Raw genomic sequence first — 14,333 nt, forward strand, 5'->3', positions numbered from 1 at the left:
AATGTATAGAATCATGCATCATTACCTCTCAAATTGGCCGTCGTTTTTGGTTGGTCCTGAAGCAAATGTTTACCTTGTTAGGTTTGCAGTTGAAGAAATATGAGTGGAGATCTTATATCCACACTTCATTTCAATGAGTTCATTCATACTTAAATTGTCACTGTAACAAATTCCAATATGCAGAGTTCTTAACAACAGGTTTCTTTCTATTCGGTGAAAAGTTTTCACACACCATAAACAAGATAGAAAAGTACTTTAACTCAGTCTGGCACATTTTTTTAAAAAAAGCTCAACAAACTCTAGGAACGTGTTCGAGTCATTTACAGTAGAACAAAACATCCAACGTTACATTTAGATGAAGGCAACCTCGGCAAGATTTGGGATATAGCTATAAACAGCTTCATTCAAAAACTGTGACTTAAATGGGGTAGGTCACACAATTTTTCAGATTGGTACATAAGTTATAAGTAGAAACAATTTTTCTGTGGGTTAGAGAAGAAGAAGAAAGCAACCTAAAGTTGCGAGAAATGAAGTGAAATAGTTTAAATTCTAAGAACTATGTGTAAATAGTGGTGCCTTAAATCGTTTTTATTTAAGTACAAATATGTTGGTATCGCCAAGATGTGAGTTAGTATGTGTAGGTGATCACCAATATTGTAAAAACACATTTGCTGATTTTTATGCTTTCGTTGAAGAAAGCAACTAATTTAAGTACCGTTAAAAAATCTTTGAGAACCCGATGTTTTTCATTTAGTGTGTGGCAGCTGAAAGTAACAGAAATCGGTTGCTGAAATCATTCCAGGTAAATAATCTTCCGATTCGAATTCCCAGGACACAAAAAAATGTTATAGTTGTTAATTTTAATGTAGAGTTTAATTTAATAATGTTAACGTTATCTCTTTATACTATTTGTTGACTTTTAATACAGTCAATTAATCGATAATCCGAACTAAACAATGGTGCAGATGTGTCCGAGTTACAGAACATCCGCCAATTTTAAAAGACTTCAGGAATTTCTTGCTAAGAAATCCAAATTTACATTTTATCTGCAAGAATGCTTGCTATATTGTTTATTTCATTGGCGTCGTGAGGATAATTGAGAAGCTACGGGATAAAAGAAATAGAGGACTCCGATTAAAGCAAATCAGCAACAACAATCATGTACCTCAGGATATGCTGATCACATGTCCTCCAATTGGAAGTCATCGGCTAGTCTGGTTAAGCTCATCGAGGGTTTACATCAAGGGTTTTAGTGTACTAGCAATATATCCTTTAATGTAAGGACATAAAACAGCACTACAGGTATTAACACATATTCAGCATTCTTTAACAAAAAAATCCGACTATTAACCAATGAAAAATTAATTACTAGTGATATGCTCGTATGCATAGACCTGTGTCGCTAGCTAATGCAGAAAGGTCAGTCGTGAAGAGTGAATTGCCTCATGGACAACGAGTGTAGAGTTGATATATGGAATACAACTTTTGCATTAAACAAGCAGCAGGATCACTTGTACTGTACACCACGTAAAGGAATTTGGTTTGTATGGCGCAGTATTTTCTAAATTAATATTGAAATCGGAAGTTTAAAAAGATTTCTACCAATTCCGGTTTTAGTAGAGAGATTGGAATAGTTGGAATATATTCTTAGGACGTTTATTTGCTTGCAAAAACTAGTTTTTTTAAAACGTTTTTGCTCTATATAGATCAATATTGAAACCGGAAGTTGTAATGGATTTGTCACTTCCGGTTTTAGTAGGGACGTAAAGGTGGAGATAAAACGTATTCTTGAGACGCTTAATCGATTGCAAGAAACCGCTTCTCGCTATCTATTACCGTTTTCGCTCTATAGCGGATCATTGTTAAAATCGAAAATGGTTGATTTCCACCACTTTCGGTAGATGAATCATCCTCCATCAACGAATTTGTTTCCAAATTTTTGGCCCTATGTGACACTCTGGCCAACATTGATGGCGATGCATTAAATAGTTCTTGAGAATTTTGGTCTTCGGGGTAGACAGATACAATAAGTACTTAAAGGAGTTTTAGTAAAACAAAGTGCTTTGAAAGTAATAAAAATAAATGAACGAATAAAGTGGTGCAACATTCTAAGTATATATGTTTCTTGTTGTATTTTCGATTGAAGTTTTTATATAGTAAGTCTCGCTATATGTATACTATTCTCGCTGCAGACTATACAAATCAAGCATTCACTTAACCAAAAAGTCGGGGCCGCGGTGACTCAGTGGTAGAACGCTCATTTCTGGTGCATGGGGTCCTTGGTTCGATCCAAGCTCTCTCCAAGTAAGCTTTGTGGTAGACAAACACCGTGTGCGTGGGTTTAATTTGGGTTCTTTCGTTTCCTCCCGTTTTCTTCATTGCATCATTTCATTCATTTCTCATCACCATCGTCTCCTTTAGCCTGACCGGCATAAGCGTGGGACGTGAAACTTAAAAGATTTCATTTTCAAACAAAAAGTCCCAGATTTGGTCAGATCTTTCGTAAGAAGTGCTGAAAACACACACACACACAACATACCTTATGTTTCTTGCTGCGCAAACTGTCCCTATCCCTAGGTAGATTTTAGTTCAAAAAGTGAGTCATCTCACCCTCGTTTCTACAGTTTTCCGAGAAAGTACGAACCATTATACTCACTCCTTTTAGGTTTATCGCGACCGACCCAAGGAACTAGGACCTAAAATATTTGCAGTTCACACAGTTTTAGTTAGGCTGTGCCAGACCAGGCTTGTGATACACTGACTGAATCGACCAAAAAAAAAAAAAAAACTCTTTCCTAATGAGCTACTGCTGCAATTAAAGAAAAAAATCTTTAGAGGGGACGGTTCTCCTTTCATTTCCCCTTGGAACCACCCCTGTCATGTGTTAGAATACTTTTTCGCAGTTGATTGGGCCTAATTATAGCTTTTTATTATCTTTTGTAAGCGAAATTAACGCAGGCTATTCTTTTTTAGTCTTGGTTTACCAAAAATTCCTTTATATATTTACTTTGTCTGTCTGTATGTCCATTACAGAGACAAAAACCTCAAGAATTACTAGTTAGATAACTGTCAATTTTAGCCAGGATGCAGGCCGGTAGCCAGCCCAAAAATGTAGGGGGCCGGTAGAAGTTAGGGGGCCCAACCCAACCATATTATAGTTATCACTATATTATAGTTCATTTGCAAGCCTACCGTAAAAAATTTAGGGGGCCAGCAAAAATTTAGGGGGGGCCGGACCCCCTAGGCCCCCCTGGATACGGGCCTGCCAGGTCAAAAGTTAGGAACGGAGTTCGTTAAGATAGAGGTGATCTATCCAATTGATTCCAAGACAGTAAAAAAATGGTTCCCCATGTATTCAATGGTAGTAATTATGGATATCATCCTTACTTGATATACCGCCCGCAGTGCTTTTCAGGTTAACGTGTTAGTATAGTGCTCAGGATACAAAATACTAATCTGGACTTGAAATACAATGCTAAAATGAAAACTAAATAACTTTCAAGTCGACAAATCTAAAGACTTAAATATTTTTCTTTTTCAGATATTCATGCATCAAAGTATACTTTGTTTAACTTAAAATGAGATACTATACAGAAGGTTGATTCCGTATATACAGTATGTGTCCGATTTTAAACATTCACCCCTACTTACAGAATCGACCAATCCGAATGATTCAAACAAAAACCAGAGGTCTCTAGTATTGCGCCAACTTCGCGTGTATGCTGTGTGTGTGTGCATCATGGCTTCAAAGGTGAACCATTTTGGGAAAGGCTACATCGTATCACTTTTCCACGCTAAGTTTTCCGTGACAAATTTAAAAACAGCGCAGGGAAAATGGATTTGCACTGGGGTCAACGACCATGAAGAAAAATAATTAATCGACATAAACACCTCAACGCTTCAGCACTTCGTTCACCCAATAAGGGGAGTAGAAAGCGACTATGTACTGCGGTGACTTCACCTGTAGCTCAGCTGTTGCGCCGAATGGTCCTTTAGGAAAACCCATCTACATAACGTTTGATGGCAGCAGGATTGTACATGGGACTGTCAACTATGAACCTCAACCTACGTGGCAAATTAAAGTTCCGGATGGTTTAACCCTTTCCGGATCCTGGCTTTTTGGGCTATTTTTTAGACTTTCAGTCAAGCAGCTACTGTATCGTCACTATTTATCCTAGGAACATGGTTCATACCTCATTCTCTTCAGAATAAAGCTGGCTTTCGAATGGTACCACTTGCATGCTCATACCATATACCAGAAGCGGGAAACAATGTCAAAGTAAAAATTTCGGAGGGAATTTTTTTCTCGAACTTTGCCCCCCCCCCCCTGGACCCCCCCTGTGTGATCGTAGCCATCAAAAAAAATCTGATAAATAGTACTTGGTATACTGAATGTGTGTGCCAAATTTCAAGTTTCTATCTTGAATAGTAAGGGCGGGAGAATTTTTATCAAAAATCCCCACAATGCCCCAAAGTACCATAAAACACTATGATCTCAGGGAAAAAAATTCCTGAGACATCCCTAATTACCCTAGGACTATAATCCGCCAATCATTCTCTTCAGAATAGAACTGTCTTTCAGGCGGTACCATTCACATGTCTCCATCATGTATCTAAGGCGGGAAATTCCTGATAAAAGGGATTTTGGGGGGCAAATTTTCCCTTTTTTCAACTTTTGCCCCTCTGGACCCCCCTGTTTTTACGCAGAAATCGGAAAAAAAACTTCTGGTAAATACTACTCGGTGGACTGAATGTTTGTGCAAAATTTCAATCTTCTATGTGAAAAAATAGACCCACCAGAAAAAATTTCCCTACCATGCCCCACTTTTACCCTATACAGAAGTATATTTGGATAAAAATTCACTGAGACGGCCCTAATTACCCTAGAATAATAATACGACCGTCGTTCCCTTCAGAATGGAACTGCCTTTCAGACGGTATGACTCACGTGGTCCTATCATGTATGTAAGGCGGGAAAATGACGAAAAACGGGATTTTTGGAAAAAATCCCTATTTTTACCTCTATGCCCCTCTGGTTCCCCCCTGTTTTAGCACTGACATCGGAACAAAAAATCTGGTAAATACTAGTCCGTGGACTGAATGTCTGTGCAAAATTTCAATCTTCTACGTTCAAAAATAAGCCCGCCAAAAAATATATACACCGACAATGCCCATATTACCCTATATAGAAGTATATTTTTTAAAAATTCCCTGAGACATCCCTAATTACCCTAGGATAATAATTCGACCGTCGTTCTCTTCAGAATGGAACTGCCTTTCAGACGGTATGACTCATGTGGTCCTATCATGTATGTAAGGCGGGAAAATGACGAAAAACGGGATTTTTTGGGTTAAAAAATCCCTATTTTTACCCCATTGCCCCTCTGGTTCCCCCCCTGTTTTAGCACTGACATCGGAACAAAAAATCTGGTACATACTACTCCGTGGACTGAATGTTTGTGCAAAATTTCAATCTTCTACGTAGAAAAATAAGCCCGTCAAAAAATATTGAACATACGCTTAGAAAATGAGAAAAATTTTTGACTTATGACGTCATCACCTCCTATGTCTGGACGCAGGACCGTCTGAAACCATACGTAATGTCTTCTGCAAGGCCTCTGGACTTGGAAAACAAAAAAAAAAAAAAAAAACGGACGAAAAAGCTCAAATAGAAGAGAAATAACGCAATGTACCATGAAAAGTGCATATGGTACAAATTGTACCATAGGATCCCGAAGGGGTTAAAAGTCGTGAAGATGACATTAGTGTGGTCCATCGGAGAGACCGTAGGCATCTCTATGAACTCTATCTATGCGGAGGATAGTGGGAATTTTGTATTGTGGCAAAATTCGAGCCGTAACGTATATCCCACGAGAAGCAAAAACCCATCATCCGTCAAGGTAGAGCAACTTTATTGAAGGAATTTCTGGTTGCCTCGGGTATACTGCTATGAGGGGAAGTTAACGATTCGGCAAAAACCTAAAATACTGCAGAAGTAGCTTCACTTTTTATCAGCAACACATTCTCACACTAATTGACATAGAAAATTTCTCCTATTTGCATAGAAATACAATAAACCAAGTCCGTGTGCGTATGGATAGGGCCTCATCACATACCTACCGTTCTACACAGAGATTTCTACAACAAAAGGCGACAGACATAGGCATCCAGGCTATTACTTCCCAGGACATACCAGTAAAGTCGTCTGATGCCAGCTCCAATGAGTTTTGCTGGTTTGGCCTAATAAAAAGAGCATTTGTGTCTCGTCGTGTCACCATTGTCCGTGGCCTTTGGAAAGCCTGCTAGGAGGAATGGCTCAAGATTCCTCGTTCTGTACTTCAACAGAGCCTCTTACAATGGAAAATACGGTGCAGGGTTATTGCCAAGACACATAGTACTCACGTCAAGGGCAACCGATGGTGATCCGGTGGTTTTTCCTAAGGTAGGTGAGACGTCAAAATCGGACACATATAGACGGATCAATCTACTGTACGTAAACCTAGACTTGGTAAAATGTGTCTTGTTAAGAAGTTAATTTTCCAAAAATCAACTACTTAACGTGATGTAGATACAATGCCACACTACTATACATGTTGTTTATTTTTGTTCGAGCAAACTGTAATAATCGTGCGTGTTATCGTGTGTTATTGCAGAAGTGTGTAAAACAGGGTCATACTAATGTGTCATATATTAAATTTTCGCAAATAGGAAAATGATTAATAATGGAATTATGTTAATGTACTTATTGAGTCCTGGTTGTTTTGATCACCTTTTGTCGAAGTCTTCCTAAGATTGCCCCATTGTCTTCACCGAAAGGATATAGACTGGTATTTCCATATCCGTTTAATATTCAATTGTTAGAACATAAAACGAAGTACAGTAGACTCCGGATTATCCGAGTTCCGGTTAACCGAGCCTTTGGATTAAAAGAGGCAGTCAACAAAAATCCGATTACAGTTGTTGTAACACATGGTATGCCTACTGACTGTTGCGAACCGCCAAGTCTCTAATCTTCGGGTACAGACGTCTGTTATAATGTATCACTATAACAATAGTTCTCAACCGATGTGTTGCGATACACTGGTGTGTCACGCAGTCCCCTAAGGTGTGTCGCGAAATGTAAAAGACATAAAGAATTTAATAATAATTAGTAGGGCAACCCAAAAGCATAAAAATCATAACAGCAATTTTCACGTATGGTTGGTACCTTGAACATGGTTGTGGTTGTCTAAGGGTCCAGAAGAAACTAATTTTAAAAGCATAATTTTAGATAATAAAGCATAAGCCTAATTTAAAATATATAGCACAATTCTCGGAAAATTCTGTTTAAAATCAAGTTTAACATACTGTATTAATATTTTTTAAAACCAATATTTACAATTCAAAGTCATTGAAGACATAACAATGCAACAATGACAAGCTTATTTTAATTTCTGTAAACTCTTCTGTGTAATCCTTTGATGTGGAGAAAAGAAAAAAGCAAAAAGAAGAAGAAAACTTTCCGCCAACAATGAATAATTAGTACGCATGAACTTTACACTATATTGTTGTGTATCTCTTGAACATGAGCACTTTCTGTACCTTTTGGTTGCATCTTTTATTTCCCCTTTCTGTATATATGCAGCTCTAAGGCGCACACAAGTCATAAAAAGAAAAAAACTGACTCGAGTAAAGCATATCTCTTTACAGTGCATTAAGTAGAAAGTTCATTAAATATGAAAGAAACTGGTTGCATAAAATATTAATAAATAGATCAAGATATTTAGAATATTTAATGTATAGTAAATATTATTCATTATACACGATTAACGTAAAACAATGATTGAAATTAACAATAAAGCATAATAAAGCATAATTGGGAAAAAATAAAGCATAATTAAACAAAAAATAAAGCATAATATGGGTTGCTCTAATAATTAGATAAAATTGAGACAGACTATACCAGTCAACACCTACACCGATAGCAATAATGCTCAGTGCTATATAGAGTCATAACAAAACTAATTAGTTTCAATAATAATAATATTGAAATATATATATAATATTTATTATTATTATTATTATTATTATTATTATTATTATTATTATTATTATTATTATTATTATTATTATTATTATTATTATTATAAAAATATCATGTTCTGGACGTTCACTAAAATGTGCTGCCAGTCGAAAAAGGTTGAGAACCACTGCACTATAACATCGCAGCATCGAACAGAGGCCATAAGATGTCCCAGAAAACAATCACTGAATTTTTCCAAAAATAAGTTTTTACGGTACTGTATATATATATAGAATATAGTTTAATTTTTTTTATAAATTTTAGTATATTATAATAAACAATTTCTGTATAAAAAAATGTTTTGTCACTTACAGTACGTACTACTGCATCTAATAACAGTTGATCTCCGTATTTCCGAGTTTTTGCGTATCCGAGGTAGGATCGGTCCCAGTTAGAGGTCTGCATAGGCCGGATTTTTTTTAGCCCCTGCCCGGCTCAGCCCCCTGAATTTATAATATGAGACCCGACCCGAATCCAAAATATGTTTTAGCCTTTACCCCCGAGTCTGACCCAAGCTTGCGTGATAATCAAATGAACCCGAAATAAGCCCGAATCACAGCAACTTAATAATTAACGCAAAATTGTATTTTTATTTACAGCAATTAGAGGTTTAATTTTGCAGTTGTGCTTTAAAAGTTATCCAGAAATAACAGTCCGATAAATATCGTTGTGCAGTATATTTATAAAGTTGGGCCCTAAAAGGCCCGAGAAATATGGTTGTATATTTAAAAATTTACGACCCGAGCCCGAAGGGATATGTTCTTTGTAAGCCCGAGCCCGTGCAGACCTCTAGTCCCAGTTGTCTCGCATAATCTGAGTTTACTGTACATAGACTTCAACTTAAAGAAATGATATAATGGAATTTATTTGTTTTGTTTTTCTTAAGACTAGTAAAACTAAACTTTATAACGCACTATATTTAAACGTTCGTTAATAAAAGAACACATTTAAATTGGTGTAAAAACGTTTATTTTCTAGTCTGCATAGTCTGACGGTAAACGATTTCCACACGGTTGCTTTCGTTTTATTCACATGCACTGAACTCTTTTTATTTCGTTTTATGCAGTTCTTTTTTTCTTCTTTTTTAATTGTTTAGATTCTTTCTGCAAGCAGTTACAATGCATTAATGCATCGTTTCATTACAAGGGCATGAAGCCATTTCGTTTTTAATTTCACATACAGTATACATACCTAGAACACATACATGCATGTAGCATAGAAAACCATTTTTTCCCCTTAAAACAGATGTTTTCTCATGTGATTAATGTGATTCGAATTAGGACAAACTGTTTTCACACGGTATGATATATCGGCGGAAGAATCCATTTTTTAACTATACTAACCGAGACAATTTTGATTTAGATGTATCAACCTTCTTTTATTCTACTTTTTTTTTATTATAGTTTGGCTGGGAAGACGTACGGTAGAAAAGGTGTAAAAGCCTTTTCAGGCCGGCCATCCTGAGTGAGGTTTTTTCCCTGGATTTTCCTCATTCACAGCAGCTAAATGCCGGAATGGTACCTAACATAAAGCTCCCAAGTTGCATTCTTCCTTCCCCATTTCCCCGGATAGTGTGATCACCAAGGGACATCATCGCTTCTATGTGACGAGCTAAAACGATCCTAAATGCCGACAGCCCAAAAATGTATATATTTGCACATTGGCAGTAGGTTTACCAATGAAAACTGTTGAAAATGTGCAAATGAAAGCAGTAACTAAGTAAGTAGCACGTACGAGGAATGATCGAAAAAAGATTACAAGGCATAAAACTTTGTTATTCAGCGTAACTTAACGAAAATGTATGGTACTTGTACCGATTATAGCCCGGGTCCCTAATATGGCCCACCCACCCACCATATCTGCAGATTTCTGCAGATCTGCATATTTGCAGATTAATAACATCTCTGTCTTGGTGTAGATTTGAAGACTTCAGATTCTGATCATGTATACCCGAGAAGCGGACATTAAAAATGATGTTTTGTCTAGAAAATTTGTCAGGATGGAAGTGAGGTCAGTGGTGCGTTCCTGTGAGCCAAAAGCATTACACCTGCTGACATTCATAGATAAATTGTAGGCGTGTATGGGGAGGGCAAAATTTCAAAGCAACATGTAAGTGGTGTCGTGACTTTAAAGAAAGACGGACCAATATTGCTAATGACAACCCTGAACACAGCGGTAGACCCAATACTTCCACCACTGACAGTTGCGCTTGGAACGACTAAAGCACCTCTTCTACAGCCCTATTATGACTTTCACATTTTCCCCTATTCTAAAGCAAAAAATGGAGGTCCACCCTATCAGGCATGTGATTATATCAAAACCGCTGGCTCACGGTGGCTACGAGAACTTGACGCAGATTTCTATGCAAATGGTATAGAAAGCATTATCTGCCGTTGTGATAAGCAGTTGAACAAAAACTGTGATTACATCGAGAACTATTGTTGAGTTTCCTCTATGACCAGGTGTTGATCTTCCACCTATGTCTTACACATAAGGCATAATATGCTTTGTAACCTTCTTTGTGATAAGCGGTTGAACAAAAACTGTGATTACATCGAGAACTAGTGTTGATCTTCCAGCTGTCTCACACATAAGCCATAATAGGCTTTGAAACCCATTTTTCGATCGTCCCTCGTGGAAATACTGCATAAGTCGACTCGAGTATTGGCTTGTGATATGACGATATTAACTACAATTGAAGAGTGGGTAGTGAAGTGGCTAGGTGTTAGCGCGCTCACTTCTGAAGCGAGGAGATCGCTGATTCGATCCCAGGTCATGCAAGTTTGTGGAAGACATAATTTTTTCATGAGTTTTCTCCCGTTTCTTCCTGCATTCTCATTCAATCAATTTCTTTCGTAATCATTAACCATTAATCATTTTGTAATCATTATCTTAAAGCTAGACGACATAAATAAGTTCAAAAGTAATAGTTTGTGTATTTAAACCAGACGTTACAATTTGAAAATGTGCCAGGAACATTTGTAGATCTTTAAACGTTTGAAGATGATACAATATATACTGTGTTCAAGTGCAAATATCTTAATTTGTCTTTGTCAATTGTACTTAAAATACAGTAATTTATGTACCGGAGAAGTATACAAGATTCCTCCGTATTCTTAGTTCGTGATTCTGAATGGGTGTGGCATGGTATATTGCAGACAACTTACATATTTGAATATAATGTATGAGTGTATATACATATATATAACGTTAAGTGCTGAGAATGTTTTAACTGTATCCCATTTCCTGTCTTTCCTCTTAGGTTCAGGAGCAGGGAGTGGACCCCAACCTGCGTGACGGTGATGGGGCGACGCCACTGCATTTTGCAGCCAGCCGAGGTCACACGGATACGGTACGATGGTTACTGAAACATGGAGCGAAAATAGTACTCGATAAATTTGGTAAAAGCCCGATTAACGATGCAGCCGAAAATGAGCAGATGGAGGTAAGATACTTTTTTTTTTTTTTCAGTTCGCAAGCAAATACGTTTCTGTGAATAAATCCATGCTTTCGCGCCAAGTTGATTCCTTAATGACACAGTACACTTTCTTAGGATGTGATACTGCTAATAGCACCTAAAGTATAGTGATAATAATGTAGTAACATAGTCATTAAAGAAGGAAATTCATGTTATTATTCAATTCAAAATCTCTTGTCATCGCGAATTCTGTCGAGGAATTTGAAGCTTAAAATACCTAGGTAAAAAACGGTAATCATGCCGATTGTTCTCTATATGGTTGGGAAACATGGTCGCTTACTCTGAGAAAAGAACGTAGACTGAAATTATTTGAAAACATGATCCTAAGACGAATATTCGGACCCAAGAGGAACAGGAATGGGGAATGGCGGAAACTTCATAACGAGGAACTACATAATTTATGCCGTTTACCTAACATTGTTAGGGTCATCAAATCTAGGAGGCTTAGGTGGGCAAGTCATGTAGCCAGGATGGAAGAAAGTAGGAACGCTTTCAAAGTCTTAACTGGAAGACCAATCGGGAAACGACCTCTAGGAAAGCCTAGGCGCAGATGGGAGGACAACATTAAGATGTATCTCGCAGAAATAGGAATACAAAGTAGAAACTGGATCCAGTTGGCTAAGGATAGAAATCAGTGGAGAACTTTAGTGAACGCGGCATTCAACCTTCGGGTTCCATAGGCCATAGAGTTAGTTAGTTTGTAACATAGTCATTGGCGGCTCTTCAAGGAAGTCACATTGGTGAAACTTAAAATTTTATCTTTACAAGCTCAGGAAATTAGTACACATTTTATCGCTACAGGTGTATAGAAGAATTAGTACATATTGTAAGTTTTTTCCCGTTAACTTATACCGATAAAATGTTCATTTTTACCGATGTGATTCCCTTAAAAGCCGTCACTGAACTTATTAATGTTCGTTGTACAATAATATTTATGCTTTAAAGTATGTGGTTATAAGTACGTTCTCTTTCAGAACATATTGGCTAACTTTAATGGTGTCGAATGCCTGTACTATCTTTCTTTTTATAACCTGTTGGTTGTTTTTCCTGATTTCTTCATATCTGTTTAAATGTCCCTTTCTCAGTGAAAATTCAATTTTGTTTACATATTGTTTAAATTTTTAACAATCAAATTAATTTAAATGGTATTAAATTTACGTAACGTAAATTCATTTTGAAAAAAAATCAAGGGATATATAACTAGACTAGAGGAGGACTCATTAAATTGTCAGTTCATTCCAAACAAAATAAAAAAAATAATCCCCTCATTTCCCATAATTCCCTAATGAGCTACAAATTTAAAGATGGCGTTGTTACTTAACGCTGTTAATGAATTGGTATCATTAGAGATAGAGGTTCACATCTCCCCCTCTGGTTAATGACATTCTTTCCGTAAATTCTCCCGAAGCATGACTCCTTCAAAGATAGTACCTGCCTTTAAACTTATACTGTGTTTCTGATTTTCAATACTCCTCCCCTCTCTCTACTCAGGATATCCCCCCTTTCATAAAATCGTATTTTCGTGAATAAATTTGCTCTTTTTTTTAAAAAAAAAAAACTAAAATCATCGCCGGATTTACGTATAAGCTAAACAAATTATAGCTTAGGGCCCCACTCTTTTGGAGGCCTCAAAAATTAAAGGAAAAAACTGAAAAAAAAGAGTTTTTAAAGAAGAAATAAAATAAAACCTACATACAACAACAGTAATTTGTGTTATGTGCACTGACTCTCTGACATGTAAAATTTGGAGGGGGGGGAGGCATAAAAGAAAATGATTTAAATGGTATTATCTAGTCCAACCTGTTTATTATTTTTGATTCCATTTGTTGCCTTTCTGCTTTCCTTTACGGACCCCCTAAGGCATCAAGAACTCGTTATAATCGTTTCACAGCCCAAATAAATATAATTATTATTATGCATATGTTATTCTATCGTTAGTAAATAAATTAAATTAGAATAAAATATTGAATATTGTGTACTTCAAAATATTGGAGGGACGTTTCCACCTCCTCCCCCGCCAGAGACGCCCGTGGTTGTGTGGTCTCCTATGATGTAAGTAATGGAGCCCCCTTCTGCTAAAATATCCCTCGTTTGCTCATTTCTGTATATAGGCCCTTACTTCTGCATGGACTGTAGGGATGTGCACGAGACGAGTCGAGACCAGATTTTCTTGAAAAAATTCGAGTCGAGACACGGCTGTTCCAATAGAGAAATATACATTTTTCGGGTCGAGACATGACTTTTACAGCACATTTTCGAGACGAGACAGCCACAAATCTTGTCTCGTGAGCATCCCTAATGGACTGGTTGAACAACTGGACATACAAAGGGTTCCATTACCTTCAATAGCTTAGGGCCTCATCAAACTTAAATTCTGCTCTGCTTACAATTTTAGTTGCTTCTTCCCAGCCTATTCCTAAAATGTTAATGATGCACTGCACACACGATTTCGCTGAATACTATCCATTTATGCTGCCAATATTTACATATGTATATAAAGGATAAGTATTAAAAAAAAAAGAAAAAAGAGGAAAATAAAGAAAAAGTCCAGTGATAAGGATAAACTCTATTGCAGTCCGTGAACTTCTAAGTAAAAATATAACATTTAAAATAATCGTAAAGAAGACACGACATTTGATCATAAAAAGGAAATATGAACGTAATCAGAAACCCACCGAGAAGAAACGAAACGGAAAATCATTCCTTCACAAAATTAACATTGAAATAGTTTAACCCAAAGACGGAGCAAACAGTTACAATACTCTACATAACTTAACGGAACTTTTGTTTAAA

General features: G+C 36.8%; 1 protein-coding gene across 5 annotated transcripts in view; it reads left to right on the top strand.

Annotated features, from left to right (window-relative positions):
* f (espin protein forked) overlaps positions 1-14,333 on the top strand; it is a 490,027-nt gene that overhangs the window by 301,501 nt on the left and 174,193 nt on the right. For all 5 annotated transcript variants that reach the window (XM_081736896.1, XM_081736897.1, XM_081736899.1 and 2 more), the window contains one exon: positions 11,325-11,507. In XM_081736896.1, the coding sequence (XP_081593022.1) occupies positions 11,325-11,507 (183 nt within the window). The remainder of the gene's footprint in view (positions 1-11,324; positions 11,508-14,333) is intronic.

The sequence above is a fragment of the Thermobia domestica genome, chromosome 13 (genome assembly GCF_964235325.1).
Source record: "Thermobia domestica chromosome 13, izTheDome1.hap1.1, whole genome shotgun sequence".
Classification (NCBI taxonomy): domain Eukaryota; kingdom Metazoa; phylum Arthropoda; class Insecta; order Zygentoma; family Lepismatidae; genus Thermobia; species Thermobia domestica.